This window comes from Atractosteus spatula, chromosome 19, assembly GCF_055471065.1.
Source record: "Atractosteus spatula isolate fAtrSpa1 chromosome 19, fAtrSpa1.hap1, whole genome shotgun sequence".
Lineage (NCBI taxonomy): Eukaryota > Metazoa > Chordata > Actinopteri > Semionotiformes > Lepisosteidae > Atractosteus > Atractosteus spatula.
The window spans coordinates 4,131,495-4,157,649 of NC_142724.1; the positions used below are offsets into that span (position 1 = coordinate 4,131,495).

The window sequence follows — 26,155 nt, forward strand, 5'->3', positions numbered from 1 at the left end:
GCACTGAAAAGGCTTAGCCACACGGATGACGTGTGCTTTGGGATCTGACTGCCCTTATTTTCTGCTTCACAAAGACTGCAGCAAGGTCCAGTGGGCCTCTTTGAAAATAAAGCAACACAAAGAGCCCCGAATGAATGACCTCCAACTCCCCCCCAAAAAACCCAGAATCCCTGCCGGGCTTGAATTGTGAAGTATAGGACATGGGCCCTAAGAAAAAGCATAAAATGGCGGGTTACTTCTGTGTTCTCCTTCGTGCAAGTTAGAAAGAGCCACGGTTCTGCTGGTATCCACCTCATAAAAGAACAATCCAACGGTGTTTTCAGTAAGAGGTTATTAAACACTTTAACGTTTAACGATTGACGTTTTGGGCACTGCTGGAGCTGTCACAATTAAAAGATGAATGGGCAGAAACACATTCATATCCCTGAAAGCAAAAAGACACCCCTAACTAGGTAGCGGTAAGAATCGTTTCCTTTTTGGAACAGGGAAAGACTTGAGATCGTGTCTGTGGCTGTGTCGCACAACCAGAACTCTTCTAACATTGGCCAAAAATAATCCTGAAATCCAGTGCAACTGTGTAGAATCATGCACATGTGTAATCTCATCGTATAGGTTGGTTAAGTCCTCTATAAGAAAGCATATGACACCATCCAACAATTTGTGATATCAAGCAGTCAGCTTCTGCGTGTCTTCAGTTTCAGCTTGAGAATTGCAGTCTCATGACCTTTCCCCTGAGGGGCTTTGTGTGGGCAGCATTGACCGCTCCCTTCTCACAAACCTCGCATCTGGCCAGGCTTGTGGCATGTGCTGCCTTAGTGTCCTTTATCCCTGTGTTTACTCTGCCCGGATGTATCCTGATATATCACTGAAACTGGCTTTCGGATCCTGCTGTGAAAGACTCAGGGCTGGGAGCCGGCTGGAATTCCCCCTGATGGGCAGGGTCTCCCTGTTCTCGTCTTTGCTGCCCTGTATTGTAATGCGCTCGGAGCCACAGCAGGGATTGGCGAGCGCCGGCTCCAGGACCGCAGCAGCTCTCTAATGAGCTGACCTGAGCACCAAGTCACTAGGGGCAGCTGCTGTGCAGCAAAGATGTCCCGTTTCAAGTCCACCCATTAGTCATAATGGATAGACGTCATTCCGAGTCACGAATTCATGCAAATATTCCAGAAATCTGTTAATTCCAGGAAGAGGCAAGACAAGACGCTCTCCTAGCTCTGAGAGTTCGTAGCAGATAAAGGTGCTCTATAGAAATCGGTGTTAAAAGAGCCAACTAGAGCCCGAGTTCAGTGGGAAAGCTTTCCCTGGAACAGCGTTTTACATTTCTGGGACTTAAAGAGTGTTGTTAATGGTGCCAGTACTTATGGGGTATTTGTAATGGCACTACTGATATTTGTACCACGTAATACAATTAAAAATCCAGTTTTTATAGAAAGGAGATAATTTCTTTAAAATTAAGAACAAAGGAAATATGTCCAATTGGGCTATGCGCTGATACATTCGGTCAGAGCTCGTGGGGAACTATTGTCTGCCTTCACTCTCCCAGCCTGGCAGCGGTGAGGGATAATGGGAGTAGCTACATCTGCTGGGGTCACGTTCGGGCTCATATGAGCAAATACAAATGGCCTTGGCCGTAATTCAAGCGTGCATATCATGTACAATCGCATTGGCGGAGTGCCTATACACTGCATTTTGGCTTAATACATGGTGGGGAGATGGAATGAGGTAGAGGCATCAGGAGTTCCATAATCTGCAGCGCGCACAGTTTCTGCCTGTATCTCTGGGACTGAGGAGCAATGGGGTAGTGCCCGTTTGGCACATCAAATTTGTTGTGTACGTGTCAGAATTCCTTTGTGGAATGAAGCAAATTGTTCTTTCTTCTTGATCACTGCTAGGAGAGAGGAGATTGACAGGTTGCTGCATATGGCTTCTCTAAATGAATATCTGAGCGTAGGGAAATTGTCATAAATTCATGGTTTTCATATAAGAATGTGATAGATTTTGAATCGGAGCCATTAACCTTGGCTCCTTTGTCGAGGTTTGTTGAGTGTGCTGCTCTGAGCGCAGGGGATTTTTCTTGAGGAACTTAACGGAAGCTCAGTTTCAGACCACTGGTAACCTATTACCAAAATACAACAAGCTGTCCTTTCTTAGTACTTGATTTTGGATGCCACCCATTTTTTAAAGGCGTCTTTCAGCTGACACTCATTGCTTATTTGTGTTGAGAGCTGGTTTTACCTCCTACTGAACAGAAGGGGTAGCTCAGTTAATGAAATAACCCGACTGCACAGGAAATTGACCATGTAATGAGGAACAACTGTCCATGTGCTTGACACAATTACAGCCCCAAATTATACATGTATTATACAGGGAATAAATGACACCTGAGTCTAATTTGTATCATCTTGTTTTAGTAAATTTCCCTTTTGTATGTTGCACAGCCTTTCCTCAGCAATTTTGATAACCTCATTTTTATTTTACATGTTTTCTGCTGGTATGCTTCCAAATCTGGAACAGGGAACCATAATTCAGGCAACTCCAGCTGCGTTCCTTGGGACCTCTCTGACTTAGATGAAAGGAATGCATTATCTCATCTCCAAAGTGATCATACCGTGATGAAGTGCCGGAGGAAAGGCGTAGCCCTTTTAATACCAGGTCTTTTGCAAGGGCTACTGGTAGGAAATAAGGCAAGAGATTCCATCTTACTCTCCTAATCCTTGCACTGTTATAACTCAACAGATGTGTGCAATGTCTTGGGAGATCCCAGACACAGCTTGCTTATGATATGAAGGAGGATCATGATCTCCCGACAAACCAAAGACAGCAACCGCCAGGAAATACAGAGTGTCTTGTATTTTTGCAGTTTAGTACCCAGGATTCAAAAGTAGGTTCATACTTAATTCTGGATCTTCATTAAAAATAAAAACGGAAGCTAGTTCTTCTTTAATCCAGCAGCATGAAAACAATACTACCGCCTTGTATTTAGATCTCGGAATCTTGGGAAGGCTAGGCCTGATTGGAACTGGGATGAAGTGTAAGGAAAACCAGGCTGCTGCTGTTGGAAAAATCTTTCAGCTTCCCCATCACAGACAGACAAGAGTCTGTCTGCAGTCCACGAGAGCGGCACACACAGAGATGCTTGGTGTATGTTTCTCAAAGCGATTAAGCTAGAACTGTGCTTTCATATTTTTCTGTTATCTATCATGCTTACGTGTGCTTAGCAGATTGATAGCATTCCGTGATCACGCTCATATTCCTCTTCCCAGTTTGCCAGAGATAATGTCTTTTAACACAATTGGTTACTTAGTCTCGTAGCTTGCGTTCCTATATAAACCCATATAGAGTAACATACTGTAGTATGCTTTGTGCCCAGCATTCTTCCATTCCGGTTCCAACCACTCCTGGATCTCCATCCTATAAAATACTGCAGCATCAGCAGAAAGACGCATGTACAACTTTCGCAAAAACCCCATCAACAGTGCTGTAAGTGGTTCTGGTTGACCAGTAGGTGGCACTCTTTCTTCTGGATCAGATTTCCTGAACCACTGCCGCAGTGTGGTGACTGGGGAAACTGGGCTTTGGGCAAGTACTTGTACCATACTTTGGATGAGACGTTCAAATAACTAACTGGCCTCCCGAAAATCGCCTCCTCATTTCAGCTGGTTAAGCGGTTTCTCACTTCACGACCCGATCTGCGGTGCTGTGGAGCTGCGGGTGCAGAGCGGGTGCCAGGATACCACCGGGGACGGGCTGCATGGAGTGGGTCCCCTGTTATTAGTCAAGCACTTTGGCATCCTTTGGGTTGAAAAGGGCTGGACAAATTATACTTTCCAACTGAGCAGACTGCACTAGCGATTGGAGCTAAATGTAGACATCGGGTAGTAAAATCATTTCGTCTAGATCACACGTCAGGATCACAACTGCTGCATCTGCAGTTGCTAGTTGTGTCACAAAAATACCGAAATAATTCTTAACTGTTTTTTGGAAGGCATCACACCATATGTGCTTAACCGGACTTATCCTCTTCTGGAAAATACACCCACTGGTTATTCCGTGAATTTGTGGTTTTATCTATGTTCTGTTCTCTGGGAGACTTTCTTTTTTATTATTCTTTGAAAAACCGTTGCATTTCCCGGCATTGTAGAGCTGGAAAGACGCTCAAAGGGCTGTCAGTGGGGCCCTTCCTAATCCCTCTAATGAGAAAGACCTTTAACTACTCACTCACGCCTGGTGTACCAGGAGCCCTGGGGTGTCCTCTCACTTAGGGATAAATGTAGCCTCCCACAGACTGCCCGACTGCTGCACAGGCTCACAGTGCGCTGCCACAGGACTAGGAAGAGCGAACCAAATACAGATCTGTGTATATAGTATCCAAATGTAGCAGCATTGTGTTTGGATTTCCGGAAGATCTAGAAAGTTTTATCTGTGCGCAGTTAAATCTATTTCTTTGTGCTATCCTCTTGTAAAAGTGTGCTGTGGTGCATTGGTGTGGTCTTTTCGGTTTTACCATGATTTCACTGTTCTTTGGCATGGCTGTCACCAGTTTGTATCATCCCTTAACATTAATTTCTATTCTTTACCACAATTTCACTGTACATTGCTACAATTTAATGTACTTTTAGCTTGGTAAAATGCAGAATATCTTCACAAAGGTAGGGAAAGTAATCGGTTTAGTGTTGGTTTTGTGATTCTCTTAATGTTTACCAGGATCTAGTAGGGACAGGGGCTGCATATATTAGATATCCTTTCATATCGCTAAAAGGAAATATAACTATATATATTAAATATAACTACATAAGGAAATATAACCATATAACTAAAGGAAAAGTGTTTCCTTTCTGCTCCTTTCAGCATAGAATAAATCTTTTACTTTATCCTTTCATAACTGCAAGGTTTTGTTCGAATCCACCTCTGGCTTTAAGGAGAATGGGTTTAGTTGCCTCAACCTGGATCCCATTGAGCACCATTTCACATTGAACGAGAAGATCTTAACTGGGCAAGATTAATTCAGGGGATTACTGTGCTTAATAGTAATCGCAAGCACTGTACCAAGCTGTAACCTGTGCAGTTTCATAGAAAACTTCAAGAAGCTTAGACAGCTAAGAAATGTTCAGTTTTCTGCAGTGTTACAGTTCTTTTCGTCGTGGCTGTGAGGAAGGCGGGGGTTTGTTCCTATAATCTCATGGAAGGTATTATATCAAAAAAATCATTCAGCCGGAGATGAAGAAGGATTTCCAGGGTTGGTGAGAAGGTTTACTCTGGGTGAAACGTGGAGCTCTGGCTTCTTAGTCCAGGCTGCTGTGCCCCTTGCTCAGGAAACCAGAGATGTCTGTTTCTGTGTCAGAACCTTCCTGGTGTCACCATGGTTCAATAGAAAGGGTCCAGGCGAGTCGGACCCCTGTCCAGGTTTCTCTGAGGAGACCCTCGCACATCCAGTGTCGCTATGCTGCATCGGTACTGTAGTTCAGAACTGACAGTCACAGCCAGCTTGTGATTGCAATCATTTGAAAGCTCCAGGGGCAGGAAACGGAGCATTTCAACACATGCTTTAAATGAGCTGTGGAGAACGTCTCAGAACCTGCCGGTATGTGGGAAATAACGTTTGTACAGGAGAGGTCGCGCAGCCTGTCGTTTGAATTGAAAGTGATGGTACAGATGGAATCACAATTACAGCACAACCTATTTTTTTTTAAAATGTCAGTGATTTTTTTCCTTGAAGGCGTGTTCCCCCCCGAGTTCCTGTGAGGGTTCTCAAGGTGTTACGGTCTCTGCCTTCCTTCCAGAAACATGCTGGCACTGGGTGTCCTGTGAGGGACTGGTGTCCTGTGCAGGGTGTGGCTCCACCATGCATCCTGGGCAGCTGGTTGTCGTGATCCCTTCTAGGAATCAGCAAGTCTCGGATAGCGGACGTGTGCGTGGATGATTGTATTGTCACTCTTTCTTCTTCCAGTTGTCGTCAGTGTTTGATAAGAAAAGAACGGACCTGCCTGCACAGCGGGGGGTGACCCCTGGTCTTCCTGAGACAGACACAACCCCCCACCCCCGCCTCTCTGCCTGGAAAATAATGAGCTAAGGTCAGGGACACAATGGCCTTGTGTTCTGGAGCCTGCTCCTGGGCCTTTCAGGAGAGCTGTGCTTTCGTGTCACGCATGAGTTCCTCTGAGGTTTCGATCTGGTGCAACTGGTTATTGAATCCAGTTAAATTTGTTCTAAAAAAAGTAAAATAGTTTTAAACCAGGTGAAGTCCTTATTTAGTATCGGGGAAAAAATGATAATACGGCTATTTGTTCATATTTCTTAATCCCTGTTGGATGTTCTAAATGAATATCAATCGATATCAAAATGCTGATTTAAATATCAATATCTGAGATCGTGGTTGGGTTTGCGCCTCTTTTGAAACTTCAGAATTCTCCTCAAAAGCATTTGTTTCAAATTAGACGGGCCACGTCGCAGGAATGGGGGACGAGGGAGCTAACAGCTTACAGCTAGTGACTGAGCGCTGGAGTCCGCTGACTCTACACACTGAAGTACAATCCTGCTCGTGAGGACCATCGAAAACCCTGCTTTATACAGTTTCCTTTTCAATCCAAGCATGCATTCCTTGCCATCTGTTATTTATATACGTTGGAAATCTGAGACCCTTCTATAAAAGGAGCAGTGAACCATAGAATTCACATCAAGCCGTGTACCTCTAACAGGCCCTCAGTCAAAGGACTTTGGAGGGGGTTTTATCGCTCATATCTGCGCTTTGGGTGGGAGAGCTACAAGGGTGTATGTGTCACAGTTTTTTAAACAAAATCAACTCGGGTCTGAAACGCTGTCATCATCACAACAACAAAACACCTTCGTTTTCAAGGAAGGTTAAAACACTGGGGCTCTTTGTGAAGTCTGGTCTGCATCTCATGAATCAGTGACCTTTCTCGGCCAGTCGCATCCCGAGAGAGCTGTCTGGAGACAGCGGAATGGGGGAGCTGTTGTCACACTGGGATCCCCTAGGACTGTCTGCAGAAAACTGTCCCCCTCTCCAGAACTGGAGGAACACTCAGTGGGCAGTAAGGGGTGGAAAGTGGGGGTTTAAGATAGCAGAGAGGCAGGGCCGGGGAGTGGGAGGGAAAATAACCAGCCGAACATGATCCGTCAGAGAATGCAAGCAAGCAAGAGTGAGTGTGTGCGAGACAGGATAGGCTAGTTTGGATAATAAATATAAGAAAGTGCCCATTTATCTCCTGGCTTTTCATTTTTATTTCTGTTTTTCTGCTTGTACCAAAACCAAGGACCAAGTGTTATTATAATAATACAGAAATTATAACATACGATCAAAGAAAAAACGATACTTTGTGCAACACAATTGCATATTTTGGCAAGTAAACATACACTCAAATTCTGCATCCAGTAGACGCAAAACCAGATTAAATTTTCTAAACATTAGAGGGGTTTGTTGATACCCGGATATGTAGTTAAGACTCTTTCTGGACCTGGGCTTCTGTGGCAGAGAAAAAGCAAAAAGGTTAAACATTTTCTGTCTCCTACTGCATCATGATTATCTGATCATCTTGGCTTTCATTGTTTTCAAGTGAAAGATGTTTGGCAATGATGCACTTGTTACCGGTTCTGCATTTTCTAAACTGGTCATTTTATTTATTGTTTCCCTTTTTTCCAAAACGATGAGGATGTCAGAAGTAAATGCTGCAGTTTGATTTTTAATGGAAAGTTCCGTGTTGTTAGAGTTGATGTTTCCTACTCACTTGTTCACTGAAGCATACTTAAAGAAGGTACATCACAATGAATGGTGGAGATGAAAGGTACAAGGGTTTGTTCGTTTTGGCAGCAATTTGTAGAAGACTGATAAAGGCAGACATGGAGGCTTTAACACAGTGTTGAGGTGTAGTTGTTTTTTCTTGTATGCTGTAGCTGGACTATCAATTATAAAAGGTACCTGGTGATTCTCTAGACCAGCAGTTTCCCTTTCAGTTTCCAGATGTTCCGCTTTTAGATGTATTTTTTTCTGCTTCATTATATATGGAAATCCAACAGAATAACAAATAATCTGACTCAGGAAACACTGGCAACGTAGACACCTTACATGATATGAAATTGCTGTTCATGCATTGCAGTGTGTGTGCAGATAATGAGGAATTTAACAAGATGGCTGGTTCTGTTTTGCTAGCTTCAAAGACGGGTTTTCAGACTGGAGCGATGACAGCTGTAGCCTTAAATTAGATTCCATGCCGCATTGTTCCCTTCTGCGGAAACCCTGTTGTAGCTCTGTGGAGCACCAGGGGTCTGTGGACTTCAATGTGAGCACCGCTGGTCTAGACCTCAAAAAAGCCTCTTGTGAGAAAGGAGACAAAGAGCCTCCTAATTCATTTCCCAAGGTGGGACAACAGATGGAGCACAGTGAACATCGGTGAAGCTATAGAGGTAAGATGAGTTTCAATACTGCCTGACATTCTAATGCTCTTTCCAGGCTGCGGTGAACAGTGATGTAGCCATGGATGGACTCTCTGAGAAAGACAGTGGCCTAGAACTCACTAATGGCCATCTTGGAAGCAGCCCACTAACAGCCTCAGAGCCCCCTTCTCCTCTGAGCCCCAAGCAGAATGGGGGTTCCATTTCTCCGGGTAAGTTATGTTTAAAGTTACTTTATTTAGATGTCAACTGTCGCTTGAATTTGAGGAGGTAGACATGGATTAGAGAGGCGTGCCAAAGGTGCATACTTTATTGATTTGAACTCCACCAGCAAGATGCTCTTTAATCAAGAGTTTTAATCAATTTCCATTATAGCTAGGAAGCTGATGTAGCCGGGTTTGAGATGTTTTTTTATTTTTGGTGGGGTTCTGTGATAGAAATCTGTTATCAGCTGTTTGTAAGGCATCTCTGGAAAGACAGTGTGTGTTTTCAACTATATAATATCTGCATAGTGTTGTGAGTATGGACTAAATACTGACAAACCTACACACTTACAGGTGAAGGTGATTTCACTGATACATGATGCCAGTCATGCTTTGATTAATCTCTTATCTATAATAAGAGATCTCTTATCTATAGTTTCAAGATAAAAACAGTCAACATGAAAACTAATGAAAAGGTTGGCCTCAGATTTTCTACGTCAATTATATAGCACATTTATTATGTGTTTTTGAAAACTATCAAGTCAAGGATGCTCATCAGTCATGAGTTGTGAACATCTGAAATAGGTGAGAGTTGGAATATGGAAACAGGAACATCCTTAGGTAAGAGCTGTTTGAGGATTGCGGACCACAGTAATACTGTAAACCTGCTATTATATCAACATGAAATCCAATTTTTTTTTAATGCAGATGTTGTAAAGAGATAGTTCCAAACAGGATAAAAGAAATAGGTTTTTCTGAGTGAAACAATAAACCCCAAATAATCTTTAATTATAATAAAGAAGTAGTCATCTCTTGCTCTTGAATTGAAATCGCGCATTGTTCATTGTGATGAATTGGGTGCAGGCTGCTCAGGAGCGTGTGTCATTGGTCGCCTTGTTTAACTGGCCTGTGTCATCTGTCCATGACAGAGATCAACATGGACAAGCCATCCAGCTGCAAGAAGAGGCTGAGGAAGAATTCTGAGCTGGAAGACGAAAGCGCATGGGATTCTTCTTACAGTGAGGTACAGCCCTTAACTTACAGTAGAATTGCAGACCTAGTTTTTGTGTTCTTCTTAAAAAGATTCTGAAATCACATTTTTGTTACCCTCAATGAAGTGGGCTTCATTGGCTCACAGATTTTGCAGCTTTGTAGCTCCTTTTAAGAGAGTTAGCGGAGGATGAGAAGGGTACGTTGCTTATTAATGACACAGACGGCTCTCGAGTGCCCCGTCAGTCCCTGGTGTCTTGTTACATGACAAACTGAGGTGCCCTGCGTGACCCAAGTCCACAGCTAGTATTCTCCCAGCTTCGTGCTACTGCTTGAGAAGTCCCAGGCTCCCCTCGCCAGGCAACGTTTTTAAATCTGATTTCTTTTTTTTTTTTTTACAAAATGAATGGTCCAAGTATTATCTGAGAAGGATTACCTGATGTGGGTTGATGGCATGAATTATCGCTCATGTTCAAGGAGAGAGTTGCGTCAGCATGCATAGGCTGCCAAGGAACAAGTGTATTTCATGCTGAAAAGAAAAGAAACACAATGTCTTCTTCACACCCAAAGAAGGCTCCACATCCTAAACGTTGTGTTCCTATTCCACATGCTGTTCTTTTTGTTAATTATTGTACAAGTGATTCTCTTTCAAGCTGAACTGCAGTGCAGATGTTGAAATACAAGGCTGTAGAGACAAATTGACTGAATAGGCAGATATTCTCATTTTTCCCAACACGGAGATGTTTGACAGCCACAGCATTGCACTACTCTTCTTCATCTAGTTGCCAGGAAGAACTTGAAATTGTCCAGCTGGTGCCAGGCAGTCATAACACACAGCAGGAATTTCATACGCTCGCAGTTGGAATAGTTCTCCGTCTGGTATTCTTCTATATGAAAGATTGCATGCCTCGGCATTTACCTGTAGTACTGGTTCTTCTTCCGTGTCAGTCGCTTGGCAGCGGTCCCAAAGTGTCGAACACATCCCCGTTGAAAGTGAAGAACAGTGTGCTGGCTGTAGCCACAACCACCGTGTTTTTTCTTTTGTTGTTTTCTTTCCAATTACTGTCCAAAATACTGTCCAGTTTTCCCTGTGCTTTATTATTCTTCCTTCAGTGTTGACAGAACAGAAGCTTTGGTAATGTCACTTTTGCTGCTGGGTGTTTTGTCCACCAGCTCGTGTCCTCTGTCCTGATTGATCGGTTGTGAGGCGACAGGAGCTTTGGTCAGTTTCATTACTGACAGCCATGCCCTCTGATGCACTGCTGGTGCAGCTGTTGTAGGAGAATGTGTTCTGGATATCTATAAAGGAGTAAGAAAAAGTTATTCGCATGGTGATATTCGCATTGCTTTGCCTTTGATAAGGTTCCAAATGATAGCAGATTCAAGACAAAATGGTTATGTTGTAGTTAGCCACTTAGAGACACTGGTCTAAACTGAGTCATTAAAAAAGGCAAATGTACTGTATTGTTTGGTTTTCTGCTGGCTCAGTCATATTGTAAAAAGGCTTCTGACGATGTGTCAGGGCTGGATATCCTGTTGAAAAGTTTAGTACTTTTTTGGAGCGCCATTTTGCGATTCACTTGTGTATGACATTTCTATTTTGGTAAGCTTGTTTCTCGGCATCAAGCCCCATGTGTTTCTCGCTGTTGGAATTCAAATAAATGGAAGGATTTGATTCATTGATAGGAAAAATCCCGGGGAGTGGCAGGCTGGGAGACCAGTCTGAGACAGAGACCGCCTCCTCGGACGATATTCCAGGCCGGACTCAGCCCCCATGGCAAGCCCAGGAGCAGAGACAGCAGCCTGAAGCCAAAGCAGGATGAGAGCAGCTCTCTGGTAGGTCGTGAAACCCCTCACTCTCAGGCAGGTCACTTCCTGAATCCTTCACTCCTGCTGAGCTCAGAAATAATTCACTGAACCATTAAACTAAGCAATTCTTTGCGCACTTAGAAGGTTTTTAAATGGCGATTCACCTATTTGAAGTTAATCTGATGTGTTTGGTAGGAGGCTTCAAATATACGGCGGTGAAGGAAGCGTATGATTAATTCAGTGAAGTGTACCATTAGGTAAAAGACAGCTCCTCTGGAAGGCAAGCCAACAGAAAAGGGGTCACGAGAGACCAAGATGTCAGAACTATGCTAAGCCCTCTGTAGACAGCAGACAGATGTTAGTTGTGCAGAGAACCTTTGAGTTTTGTCAGCTGCATCGGAGACAGTTTTATGTATAACAGAACTTCATCAAGTAGTGAAAAATTCTAGTAGATAGATCTGTATGGGCACTGGCAGGACTGTATATCCACCAACAGCTCTAGAGCTTGGAAATGGGTTTAGGAAGAGTAGATGATGGAAGGATTAATTCTGTGGTGTCCAGTTCTGGTCCTGCAAGGCGTTTATATCTCCATCTAAACTGTTAACTGCCCAGTTCCACCAGTTTGGGGTTTTTGTTACCTAGTTTAACAGCATTGTCTTGTTCTAAGGATGTCATTATGTGATGTGATTTAAATAGAGCTGTAAAGTGTGGGCAGCAGCCTTCCAGAAGCAGAACTGAGCACTCTTGGTTATTTGCTTATCTTTCAGTACATGTTTCATGGGGAGAGCTTAACAAAACGTTTGAGTTTTGAGGAGACCAAAGTAAACAGATTTACAAGGCTGTAATGTTGTGGTATATGCAAAATATCTGTGTTTGTATTGTCTGCAAGTGTGACTTGTTTTACATAGATCACTCGTTTGTATTCAGATTTTTACATTTTTAAACTTTAACATTAACATTTTTAACTTCTGCCAACTGTGTCTGATTGGTTAAAGGGTGACTTTGCTGGCTATCAAGATACTCTGTTTTGTACTCTTGAAAAATATGCAATTCAAATAAGGTCAAACAGACCAGATGTAAATCAGATGTGATCTGATCCTTGGTGTTACCAAGGCCAGATGAGCCAAACAGAGGCAGCTTGCTCCTGAGCTCTGGCACAGCCATGTGGCTGCATCCAGGCAGGCAGCTGTTTCCAGCTGTTCTCTCAAGTTTTACTTCCTGCATTTTGCTTCTTGGCTGCAGGGTCTGTCGCACATGTATTCGTCCCAAAACACGGTATGATTAACACAGGAGTGAGTCACTGCTGGCCCTGGGGCTATGCAGAAGTCACACGATCAAGATCGAGGTCAATCACATGTGTTACTAGGGATTCAGTGTGAAAGGTGTGGGACCAGATGCTTCGTAATTGAGTCAGCACATATTTTTTTGGTTGTGTTTTTGCTATAATGCCCTATAATATCTTTTGACTGTGCACTTTAACTTTATCCCACTATGAACAATTGTATTTCTTTTTTCTTTAAAAAAACATAGGAATTGGCAATTGTTTTTATCACATTGTCATTCATTCAGTCATGAGAAGACTCTTTGGGGGCATCCCTGTTCACTGTAAGAGCTAAACCTGCTAAACTAGAGCTAAACCTGCCTTTTGGGTGAGTTCCTTCTACCGTGGAACCCCTGTACAAAATAATCTTTAATTAACAAGAATGAAGAGATACATCCAAAATAACATGCTATCACATAGTTTTGATTTCCATGGGAATTTAACAATTTAACAAGGCCTGCGTGTCGATATATATTTGCAAACCTGCCAATATCAGCTGTTACAAATATAGCCTCGGTAAATGTTTTTTTCTTTAGAGATATAGTTCAATATCTGGTGATTTTAAGCGACGTCTTGTAAATGAAAAACACTTGACTGAGAAAGTGCTGCTCACTCCACAGCAAACTTGTTTACCTTTCCTTATTATTGGCACCTTTTGCATGGGGTTAACTCTGAGACACACAGACCTTCTGCAAGGCCACCACAGTCTGTGACTCCATTTCCTTTAGCCAGCTGTCGCGAAGCCACATGCTGTGACTCTTCCATAAGCCCCTCGCCTCTTGCAGAACCAGAACGGCGGCAGTCCCAGCGGCCTGCAAGCCCACCTGCCTGAGGCGCCCTCTCTGGAGCTGATGGAGCAGGACTCAAAGGACTCGGCCCAGAGCAGCTCCACCTCCACGTCCCAGGACACAGCCAGCAGCTCCGCGGAGTCCGGTTGCCAGCCGGAGTACAAGGTGACCCCCTGCCTCCACCCCAGGGCTCCGGCCCTGGTGCTGGAAAGACACTGCTGGTCTTGATTCCTGCTCTCGCCGACTTTACTGCGCCGGTCAAAATGAACGTGTTCCAGATCTAAAGTCAATGATCACATCAAGACTTCTTTAAGTCAAGGTGTCTATTGTGTGGGGGAGAGATCTCTGAGTTCATTTCTCGTATCCTTTCTATGCCATTCAAGGTTTCTGTTTTGCTTATAGTGCGCACACTCGCAAGTGTTTTAATGTTAACAGGGGAATTTAATTCACACTGCTTCACAATAGCTTAACCTTTGTCTTCACATGGGTCAGTGCACCTTTTCACACACAGTTTTCATCTTGCACTACACAAACAACCTGATATCTGTATGTGTAATGGTCAATGAAGTTATTTACTTGTTATAAAATAAAACAATGTGTATCATATCTAGCCAGCATCCTTATCCTTCCAGTATTTCATATTAATAATGTACTTCAAAGTCATTTGAATGTTCTTACTTTGTTATAACCAAACACCATGTTACAAACCCTTTGTTCTGAATTACATTTCAGTATTACTCCATATAATATAAACCAAGCACTAAAATAATAACAATATAAAAATACTAAATCGCTCATCGCTGTTAGTATGTTTATTGGATCTATTAGAACATGCACGCAGTCAAAATTATTTTTTTTTCTCATTTGTGATATTTTTGCTCTTATTGAATTGAAATTCAGATTAGTATCTTAAAAGTGTCTGGAATGTCTTTCGCAATGTTACTGATTTCAGTAGCAGTATCAGTCCCTTGCACATGCACCGTTGAAGTGGCCGGAGTGACTGATGAATGAATGAATGAGCAGTTTTGTTCACCCGCTGCCTTTGTCGTCCCCTCCTCTAGGATAATAAAGGCTTCGGGATTGGCGAGCTGGTGTGGGGGAAGATCAAGGGCTTCTCCTGGTGGCCGGGCATTGTTGTCACCTGGCGTGCGACGGGCAAGCGACAGGCGTCGCCTGGCATGCGCTGGCTGCAGTGGTTTGGGGATGGCAAGTTCTCTGAGGTGAGTCACGCCAAGACGGCACAGCGCTGCGTTCGCAAGCCCCTGTGCGTTACCCACCACGAGTCAGTTGTCCGCACTTAGCCAGCGCACTTGTCCGACACACACATTTGTGATGAATAGATGGATGAAAGTTGTGCTCCACTGTCTGTCACAGTGTGCTTTCCTCTCGTCCAGGTCTCTGCAGACAAACTCGACTCCTTCATGGCTTTCCCCAAGTATTTCAACCAAGCTTCCTACAACAAGCTGGCCTCTTACAGGAGAGCCATCTTTCAGGCTCTTGAGGTAAGCTGACCCTTCGATGCCAGATGAAATCTAAAGGCTTTTTGTTTTCCTGTGTCTTGGTTTGCAGCAGTAAGATCTTTCGAAGAGCAGCTCTGGAAGTTCTGGGATCCACTGCGTTGCAGGCTGGAGTGTGTTAAACTCAGTAATGTGGAGACCATCTGCAGGCAGCTGGTCTCATTAACAAGGGGAACACTGCTTCCTTATCACGTCAGGAGTCACTGGGTTTCCTTGTAGCAGGCTGCAGGGCTGGAATTTCACCATCAAAAAATAATTTTGTGTGCTTAAAAGCAGAAATAAAAAAAAGACACGCTCTTATCAGCTTCAGGCCCGTCTTATGTAATTGCACGAAAAGCAAAGATTTTCTGGTTTTGGTTGCAATGCGTGTTTTGGAATATTTTGAAAGGGGGCAGTTTAGTAATTCGATTTACAGCTGTAGCAAATCCCACTGTGCAAACTGCTGCTGCTCAACAGCTGTCTGCTGCTCCCGCCACATTTCGAGGTGGCATGCTGATCAGCACAGCGCACAGGCACAGGCAGCTCCAGTCCTTTAACCATTAACATCCTTCCAGGATGTAGCAAATGCTTTGGTTCTTCAGCTACATTCTCTGTTAATGCACATAGTCCCAAGTTCAGTTCAGGAATGCAGTGTCATCTAGTGGTTAGATAAGAGGATTTAAAGCTTCATCAATTAGCATAGTTTGCCTCTTTTTTTTATCTGATATTGAACCATCTGTTTATTGTGTAGAGCAAATAGCCAAGACATCAGCGCATGTCAGACAGAAATTACAGTGATAATGTAATCCTTGGTGGATAATGGTCCCTTCTTTATAGAAATTGGGGAACAAGCCGTGATTTTATGGACTGTGTGTGGTAATATGATGGAATTATATTGCTGGAATATAGCCTAGCATTACTTTAAACACAAAACAGGAGTTTATTGCTTTGCACCATTTAATTATATTGAGGTTTTGTGTTTATCCATCATAAGGACAGTAAATCGAATACATTTGTATAATTGGTGTGCGTTAATTAATATTTTATGTTGTTATTCTTGTATTGTTTATGTATCATCTATTTCATAGTATTACCCCAGGGTATTTTTGAAATACATGCAATGTTTCTGCACCTTTTTGTTATATCATTTAAAGTTCCTTTTTTAAAATTATCATATGCCATCACAAAGAACTGAACGCTCATCGATCAAAAGCCTTGGTCAGTCTGTATGTTATCATGTCCTGGTTGAGGACATGATAGATTCCATATGACAGCCTGGGACTCTGAAAGTGACCGTGCACGTGTGTGTGTTTGTGTCTGTGTAGATGGCCAGCACCCGGTCAGGAAAGACCTTCCCCCTGTGTGAAAATGACAGCCCTGAGGACCAGGTGAAGCCCATGTTGGACTGGGCCAATGGAGGCTTCCAACCCAAGGGCTTGGAGGGGCTCAAGCCCTCCGAGAACACAGGTGAGACCTGCTCTCCGCCCCTGTCCACATGGAACAGTTTGATTTAGCTGTGGGCTGCAAGTGGAAAATGAAAACCTTTAACTTTCACTCACTTAGCTTCAGATGCGCCTGAAGTTAAATCAGTGTGTAGAGTTCAGTTAGGCATAGCTCCTTTACATTAAAAAAGCAGACAGTAGACCTGTGGTTTGACTCTGGCTATAACATGTTCAGCTGGCTGAAAGAATTTGTGATATTCTTAGACAGCTGGACATTTAGATAATGATTTCTGTCATTTGTGATTGATATTCCTATATCATGTTGTACCCCTTTTACATTGTCTCTTTAAATATATGTTGTGTTCTTGTTCTTGTTTTGACATCTATTGCAACACAAGAGGATGGTTAAGATTTTCCTTGCATTAAAAAAGGCCCTTGAAAAATAATACTTTTTACACTGAAGCCGACATTGAATTTATTCTGCTAACTCATACTTTGATGGCCATTCAAATAAACTTGCTTCAAAACTGCACGGATTTGTGCTGTGACTTCTCACATCCCTACACGAGCTTATTAACTTAACTCAAGCATTCCTCCAAATGAGGGTGAACAGCACAGGATCTGAAACTGAGGAGGTTGTTGCTAGCTTCTGACCTGCAGTGGATTAGAAGAGCAACAGGCTGAGCAGCTCTGTTCTAGAGCATAAGAAAATGGTTACAAAGGAGAAGAGGCCAGCTGGTTTGGTAGTTAGTAGCTGACTGATCCCAGGATCTCATCCAGCTGTGTCCTGAAGGAAGCCAGTTTTAAATGCATTTCCACATAGTTCCCACCTGTGTCCTCTGGTTTGTGTGTCACTGTGCATTCTGATGAAGCCCACTGGGCCTTTGAAGGTTTTGAATACTTGTGTCAGGCATCTAAAACGTGTGGTGCACAGCAGTGCAAAGAGGAACAGAATTACAATGGATCTGGTTCCTGGCTTGGATTGGGAGGTGCTTTATGCTTAACGATGGTTTCTGTGTCTGTGTCAGTGACCGGCTCTTTGAATCACCATGTCCTGGAAGTCAGTCTGCCCGAATACTTTCCCCCGGCCAAGAAACAGAAGCTCTGCAAACCCAAGCTGGGAAGTGAAGAAGACTACAGCAGAGGTGAACACCCAGTCAGGGCTTCCTCTTCAACATGTGCAAGAGGGACTGGCACAGCGGCCTGTTTATGGAAAACCTGTGTAACCTGGTAGCAAAGGCATATCAGGGAATAAACATTTTGGGTTTTATCAGTGTGAACCTCTGGTTTCTATTGAATGTAGAGGACGGCTGCAAAAAGACATAACCAGTTTGATGTTTTCTGATACCCCGTGTTTTCCCTTTTGTTTTGCTTTTCAGAACAAATGGTCCATGAAGTTTTGAAGAATAACAGAAGTATAGAAGGTAGAGCTGAAACGTTCTGTAAATTTCCAGATAAAAATATTTCTCCTTTCTTGTGTCACTGTGGCGCTGCCCTTACCTCACCTGTGAAAGGCTGCAGTGATACTCTTCTTGAGGTGACTGTAAGCATTAGAAACACCCCCGATATTGTGAACCTTCTTCTTCAAAAAGTTTGTTGCTTTTGCCTAGTGGCAAGCCCAAGCTCTGCAGTGGGATGAATTGTTGATTGATCATGAGCCTGTGGCGGTAGAGATGAGACCCTCCCACCTACTTTCATGCCTTGGCAAGACAGGGGACATGACATCAGCGTCAGACCAACCCTCTGTGTGTTGGGGTCAACAAGTCTCATCCTGGCTCCCGTCAGGATGGGTCTGGTGAAAAGACGTGTGAGTAAGTGTGTCTTGTAACAGCCCTCCCAGTGAACCCATTGTTAAGATAACCCCTCCTGTCCTTGGCGATGAAGATAACTGTCATCACCCTCATCCCTGCAAGGCTTAGTGTACTGTGGGACTGAAGTAATCCTTCTGAACAACAACAACGGCCTGCGAGATGTGAGCAGTGACTCTTAACTGATGGCTATTCATCTTTCTTCACAGAATTTTGTCTCTCTTGTGGGAAAACACGAGCAGCAACTTTTCATCCACTTTTTGAAGGAGGTCTTTGCCAAACCTGCAAGGTGGGTGACACTCAGCAGGGATATTGTGTTTGGGGAAGTTTCTGAAGTTAGCAGTAGGGTTAGGAAATGTTCTCACTAATCTGAGTGCTTGACAGTAAACTTTTGTTGAAGACAATAGAATGATAGAATTAATGTCACTGATTGTTGTTTTAGCCTTCACTAGTGATTAGTATCAGAGCCTCAGAAATGACAGATAGACAGTCTGCACTCAGGTATACATCAGTGATGTTATAAGTCTTTGTATTAATTAAATAATTATTTTTATTATTCAGATCTTGCACTTCATATCACACATGATTTCCATCTACTCATTCTCTGTATGCATTTCCCACCATTGCAGGATTTAAATTGATTTGATTATTGATTATTGATTGCATGCTGGAAAACAAGCTCTAGGTCAAAGATCCACAATTGTCTTTAAAATCACATTTTTAGAAATCCCATTTAATACTCAGTAATCAAAATTTATTTTTTGGGGTAGCGCAGTATTTTTTCTATTACTGCAGGCTGTACCAAAATTTGAAATATTAACAAGATTATTATTTTTGTTATAGCTATATAAAACCTATAAAATATATATATATATAAAAGCTTTGTTATAGGTGAGAAATAAGGGTAAAATGCCTAGTATCACACATAAACAAATTACAGTTAGCTGAGTACACAACTGCAGCTTATAGTTATATTATAGTAACAAAGGGGATTTGTTGAGGTTATTTGTTTACATTATTGCAGTTTTATTAACATGATGTTTCAGTACCTCCTGTGAAAATATAAGTCAAGATACCGTACATTAGTAAGTGAATTATTTGTCATTGTGTTTAATACTCAAAAGATTTTGATGCAGTTGTTCAGAATTGCAACAGGTTTTATTTAAATGTTATATATTTGATATACAGGAACAAGTAATAGGTTTATTCCATGCTGAAAAAAGAAGAAAGAAAACGCAACGTTTCGGCTGTGGAGCCTTCTTCAGGTGAAGAAGAAGGCACCTGAAGAAGGCCCCACGGCCGAAACATTGTGTTTTCTTTCTTCTCTTTTCAATATGGAATAAACCTATTACTTGTTCTTTTGCAGCCTAGGCATGCTGACGCAGCTCCCCACCTGAACTGCTATTCGATATACAGTTCATACGACATATACGTGTTTATTTTAACTAACATCCATCCACTTTCAGTGACAATCAAGTACAGGGGCACAGACAGCTGGAAATAACCCAGTAGACAGTGGGTAAAGGTCACGATTTACTCTGCATTGCCAGGCATTCATTTAGAATATTCAGATTATTTTGTTCTGGTTGAGTGTTTACTGTAAAAACATAAGGTCTTAGGTTTCTCAAATGCGATGTTCAGATGTACACCTATTGTTTAACTGTCTTAAGTGAAAACTTTAAAGGGCTGGATACCTGAGTGTTGAATGTGGAATGATTTTAATTTCAATCATACCAAACCAGCTGTCTTTATTACAGAAACCATTTTATTCCAACCAGTATATCTGAATATATTCTGTTCAAATTTCAATAGATTTTTTATAATTAAATACAGTGTTTTACTGCCTTGGTTTTCCTTAAAGAAATATCATCATCTGACTATTTTCTGACTACTTGGAAGTACATTTAGATTTAGAATACAGTTTAATATGCTGCACTTACAATCAAGTCATGAACCCAGCGTGTAATATGAAGAGCTCTGAATTTGGAATTCATATCCATTACTCTTTCTACAGGCAGTGTGTAATTTTTACTTCTGAAGAAACTAATAGCTACAGATATTGGGTAATACCGGAATAGTTCAGAAAACAATTTGTTATTTTGATCACTCTACACGAGTCTCAACATGAGCTCCTGAAATTGACTGATACGTCTTCATTGAGTCGGCATGATAACTCCCCTGCTCAATAAAAAATATATTGAGTTTTTTGATTTTTTAAGTTATTTCATATGACTGGAAGCTCACGTTACCTGCCAGTGCATGTTACCAGTCATATTTACTGCAATGATTTATAGCCTGTGCTGAAGAATATAACATCCTATAATTCAATACCTACACAGTATAATATAATGGGAGCATGACATTGCACTCGTGTTCATTTCCAAACATTTTAGTTTAATTAGGATTTTTGGTCACTGCAATTGGTGCTAAACAGGGGTCACAAAGCAGGCACAGAAAAGAAACATATAATTGTAATATAATCTATTAAACTCAAATCTGTTCTGGCCAGGGTAAGCGATTGTGTTTTTTTCCTGTCACATGAATTCCTTGTGCACCCCAGCCTGAGTGTTACAGGCTGAAGCCACAATCCACTGGGACAAGATACTGTAAAAACACAGATTGGAATGGCCTTATATTTTTCTGAAATATACGTTTTCCTTAAAGCGCAGGGTGCAATAACAGCTTTGCTTTGTTAATGAAAAACATTTCCACAGTATCTAATTCAATGTGTAATGTTCACTATTGATAGTAATCAAATAATATGATAGTATAGAAATGTGATTGATAGCAACCCAATGATACACTGGTCTAAATAGATAGTAACCACAATAATAGCATGCAATTGATAGTATGCAGACAGTATGATGGTATTGATATCAATATGATTGAAAGCAAACCAATTGATATGACAGGAGCAATAGTAGATGTGATTGATAGCAACCAAACACAGCATCATCCTCACTAAGACCCCAGCCATGCCCCCTGTCTCCACAGGATGTGTATTTAGAAATCTCCTACATGTACGATGACGATGGCTACCAGTCGTACTGCACTGTGTGTTGTGGAGGCCGGGAAGTCCTGCTGTGTGGCAATGCCAACTGCTGTAGGTGGGTAATACCCCGTGTTCACCTCCTTCTGGACTCTCCTGGAAGTGCACGTTCTAAGGGCCCCTATGTTAGCTGTAGGCCCAGTCCAGGAGTTTTCTAGGCCACAGTTCAAAGGACGATTTCTAAAGACGTGGGATCAAATGGCTGAAATAGGTCATTTAGAGATCGTATGGGACCATAATCCCAGTACCCTTCAGCCCACAAAGATCAGCGATTTCTGAATTAAACAGATGAGTTGCTTATTTGATCAGTAACTCGCGGGTCTCCCCCATGGTTAAAAGCGGCGACCCCTGCTCTAGACTCACCGCTGTGGGAAACGTCTGTTTCCTGTGGGGCATGTGTGCTGCTCAGCCCCTGCCTGTCTCCCAGGCGTCCCACACAGCCCGCTCCGTCAGCAGATCGCTTGCTCGTGCGGCCGTGAGATCCGTCACAATTGGCTGCAGATGTTGAAACCTCCAGATGTAAACGATAACCCCCGAGGAGCCGTTGAAGCTAAAATTCCTTGTTGGTGCCTACGTTTTCTGACTGCATTCTTGTTAAGAAAAAGAGAGTCGTGCCCATTGGACTCCTCCCCACTCCCGTCCCTCCCCCCAGGTGTTTCTGTGTCGACTGTCTGGACATCCTGGTGGGTGCCGGGGCAGCGGAGAGTGCCAAGGTGCTGGACCCCTGGCGCTGCTACATGTGCCAGCCGCCCCAGCAGTACGGCGTGCTGAAGCGCAGGGAGGACTGGAGCGTCAAGCTGCAGGAGTTCTTCGTCAACGACAACGGCCAGGAGTTTGTGAGTGGTGACGGGGGTTCGGGGCCACGGCGGGCTGCGTTCGCCTCTCGTCTCTCACCACAGTGTGGTTACCCGCTAATCGTGGCACAAACCTCTTTTGCAGGAGAGCCCCAGAATATACCCTGCCGTTCCCGCGGAGCAGAGAAGGCCTATCCGAGTGCTCTCTCTGTTTGACGGCATTGCCACTGGTGAGCAATTTGCGGATTTGGAGAGGAACGTCTGTGTACAATTTAGTGTCCTTTAATACTTCACTTTAGTACATTAGTACTTTTTGTACTTTACTTGTGCTTAGTCCAAGCTCAGGGGAAAGGTCAAGTGATTACTCCAAGGGCTGACCAGTAGAAACTTAACTGCCAGGGTCTTTTCTCCTAGAACACTCTTCCTTTTCAAGAAGAGGCATTTGTTTCAAACTGAGAGATGTTAAGCCAGTTGAATATCGTATATAGCAACTACAGAAAACAATGGCACAAGGAGTGTAATCTACAGAATTCTCCCCAATTTCAGCATTGATGCTGAAAAGCCCTCCCTTCTTCATATTCTTTTAGTTTTTTTATTTAAAAATATGTGATATTGCTAATATATCTGTATATTACAAAAGAGGAAGTATACGTTTTGTGTGATCTTAGTGATATTGTAGTAACCGTAGTTGTAAAGTAATTCAAACTGCAACATCTATTTATGAAATTGTCATTCCAAATAGATAATGCATATATTGGCCGTCTCCTTTATTCACGTTTACAAAGGTTTCTGCTTAATAAGCACAGAGTCTGCAAATGTTGTTTCTTTAGCACAATAATGGAACATTCAAAAAATAATACGTGATGACATTCCATATAATCCTTTAGATGTAACCATAACAAAAGCTGCCAAAGGTAACACGAGAATTTGGCAAACAGTCGTCAATGACAATGCTTCTTAATCTATGAAAATGTTGAGATAATGACAACACATTTATGAAAGCCCTGTTATTAACTGTGAGTGAATGCAAGCTTAATGAAGTGCAGAATGTGATCTGGTTAACAGGTAGACTCCACCATAATGTATTTAGTAATTTTAGATTATTTTTGTGTAAAATTGTGTTTTTAGAGACCTACAGTACCTAAAATAAAATTGCTGTGTTTTCCATTTAACCTCTTGCTACATGGCAGCTTGCCCTGTCTGTATGCAAGTGAACTGAAAACCTGAATCACATTATTGGCACGTTTGTGTGTTTTATCTTGAGATGTCACTCTTTGGTCTAAAACTATATATGCCTTTGTGCATGTTTTGCAGGGTATTTAGTTTTAAAGGATCTGGGATTCAAGGTTGACCAATATATTGCATCCGAGGTGTGTGAAGACTCTATTTCCGTAGGAGTCGTCCGGCATGAAGGAAAAATTCAATATGTGCACGATGTGAGGAACATCACAAGAAAGAATGTACGTAAAAGATTTTTTTTTTAGTTAACTCGCCTGAGGCGTAAAACACACCCGACCTGCTTTCATTGCCTTGCTCTCAGAACACTTGCAAGAGAAGCGGTTTTTATCCCAACTTTTCCTTTGCCAGATGGAACTGACCAGGCCACAAAGTTTTCTGAATGGAATAAGTGTCCCAGGGGGCTCAAGCAGTCAGAGTGCTCACTTCGAGCACGGGCTGAACACTATGGCTCAGATGTCTCAGGTTCGAGCTCGGGCTATGTCACTAAATGAGGTTGACTGAGTTTCACTGGAGAGGCAGTGCCAGTTTCCAGAATGCTTTTGGGGTTAATTAGTTAGCCTAGTCTCTCTTTTGAAAATCAGCAGCTCCCTGGGACTTGTCAGAGCTTATAGTGACATCATTGAGAGGCACGCTGTCCCTCCAGTCATTGTTAACTCTCCTGTCTGGCTCTATGGAGCTTGTACCATGTCAAAAGTGAATGACCATGGAGTTGGGTATGCTGGAGGAGTATCTCAATGTCTTTTTTTTCTTTAAGAATTGTTATAAACGGGTACAAGAATCAAACATATCTAAGATGGATAAGATAAGATCACTTTATTGGTCATATACAATTTCTTGCATTAGGAATTTGTCTTTTTCGCATACCCCAGCTTGCTCTCCATGAGACACACAGACAGGCAGTGAGAGAAGCTTGGGGTCAGAGTGCAGGGCCTTGGTCAGGAGCCCAAGGGAGTAGGATTCCTCTGCCAGCCGCAGGATTTGAACCGCCAGCTTTCTAGCCACAGGCACAGATCCTTAGCCACAGAGCTCCGCCTTATATCTTGTCCAAAGGCTGCAGGCTAAGTAGATTCAACTGTAAATTAAGTACTAAACACTGAGTCGATATCATGACGTCATGCTCACAGGTTGGGTCTCACGCTTTGCAGAAGAAACGATCAGAAAGCATGACCAGTTTTTCAGGTATCTTTTACAGTGGGCAAAGATAAACATCAATGGGAAAGTACTGAAAAGAACCAGGAAGAATTAGAAAACATGAACTGCACTGTACTGGCTGCAGGTCATGGGAAAGATACAGGTAGTTGCCTCTACATTCCACATTACCTGGTGAGGGTTCAGCTGGAGGTGATCTAGATCGCTATGGAGGCACACTGTTCACAATTTACAAGTATGAAAAATATTTTCTTAAGCTTGATCAGTGAAAAAAGCCTAGAGCAGTGCACTCTGATCAGTGAAGAAGCTATATTACATCAGTACCTCCAGCCACGACTTGTTTTGCAATGCTGAAATTATGTTTCTGCATGTTTGGATGCAAATGTTTACATTTGAGGATAATTGTTCAGTCTATACCTGCTGGATACACTAATTCTTTTTACTCCTCAAGATACCAGATTTCACTTTGGTCCATTTCGGTTTGCTTTTGGACTTTTTTTAATGTGCCTTGAGGTCAACCCCTCACTAAAGGCACTATATTAATCCTTAACTGTAGTGTATATGATTTAAATCCTGCTTTTTCTTCTTGTTAAATGAACAGGTCCATTCAACTAATTTCTGTTTACTTTAGGTCTGTATTGATGCAGCTGTACTTGTTACTTTATTCAAAGTTACAACTGCTGTATGTAGAATACACCCTGCCCTGATTAATTTTATTTGTTTAATGTGGCAGATTGAAGAATGGGGTCCCTTTGATCTGGTTATTGGTGGAAGTCCCTGCAACGACCTATCAATCGTGAACCCGGCCAGGAAGGGCCTGTATGGTAAGAAAGTTAGATGCAAATAAAAGCTTCATAAATGTTTCACAATCTAAATGTTTACTTACATAATAACTGAATAAGCTGCTCACAGAGTAGTTTGCACGTATTGCATGCGTACCCACAGGGTATGTTTTTGCACTTAAGGCAGGCTGTGTGTATTTCCCAGACGCCTTCCCCCTGTGTTTCTCCTACAGCATTAATGTGCGGACAGGGCACACCCACTAATAGCCCGTCCCCGGTAACTGTGCTGTAGAGTTAAACGGTAAGAAGCAAAGACGTGCTAATGCATAAGAATGCAGCGATGATTAGAAAGGGGAGGGGACCGTACAGCCCATTGTGTTAGGTGACGTAATTATCCATCAGGCCATCTTACAAGGTCCCTCCCACCCAGCTCCCACAGCAGGGTGGCTGCAGGTGTGCTTCCTGGCACCCACAGTGCTCTGCACTGGATCTCCTGCTTCTGCCTTGAGTGCTCCTGCGCTTGATATCTGCTTGGGTTCCATGTGTGTTGAAGAAGTCGCCCCATCCCCAGCCCCCACAAACACGCACACTACTGGCCTGTTCTCTTCCTGTTTTTTGGGGGCGGCTCTCCAGAGGGCACGGGGCGGCTGTTCTTCGAGTTTTACCGCCTGCTGAGCTTCGCAAAGCCCAAGGAAGGGGAGGACCGGCCGTTCTTCTGGATGTTCGAGAACGTGGTGGCCATGGGAGTGAACGACAAGAGGGACATTTCTCGCTTCCTGGAGGTAGGAGTCATTCTCGGAAGAGCAAAGTAAAACTCAATTTAAAATGTGCACGTGCTGTTTTTTCCCCTCACTCAGCCTTATAATTAAAATACCCTTG

At 42.8% G+C, this 26,155-nt stretch overlaps 1 protein-coding gene across 3 annotated transcripts in view; it reads left to right on the forward strand.

Moving 5' to 3' along the window:
* The window catches only part of dnmt3bb.1 (DNA methyltransferase 3 beta, tandem duplicate b.1), a 45,997-nt gene that overhangs the window by 10,936 nt on the left and 8,906 nt on the right, over window positions 1-26,155 (forward strand). For all 3 annotated transcript variants that reach the window (XM_088937621.1, XM_088937620.1, XM_088937622.1), the window contains exons 3-18: window positions 8,465-8,618; window positions 9,539-9,633; window positions 11,286-11,435; window positions 13,515-13,682; window positions 14,579-14,737; window positions 14,912-15,019; window positions 16,339-16,480; window positions 17,484-17,600; window positions 17,835-17,879; window positions 18,473-18,552; window positions 21,258-21,370; window positions 21,965-22,148; window positions 22,252-22,336; window positions 23,421-23,566; window positions 25,228-25,318; window positions 25,910-26,058. In XM_088937621.1, the coding sequence (XP_088793747.1) occupies window positions 8,465-8,618; window positions 9,539-9,633; window positions 11,286-11,435; window positions 13,515-13,682; window positions 14,579-14,737; window positions 14,912-15,019; window positions 16,339-16,480; window positions 17,484-17,600; window positions 17,835-17,879; window positions 18,473-18,552; window positions 21,258-21,370; window positions 21,965-22,148; window positions 22,252-22,336; window positions 23,421-23,566; window positions 25,228-25,318; window positions 25,910-26,058 (1,986 nt within the window). The remainder of the gene's footprint in view (window positions 1-8,464; window positions 8,619-9,538; window positions 9,634-11,285; window positions 11,436-13,514; window positions 13,683-14,578; window positions 14,738-14,911; window positions 15,020-16,338; window positions 16,481-17,483; window positions 17,601-17,834; window positions 17,880-18,472; window positions 18,553-21,257; window positions 21,371-21,964; window positions 22,149-22,251; window positions 22,337-23,420; window positions 23,567-25,227; window positions 25,319-25,909; window positions 26,059-26,155) is intronic.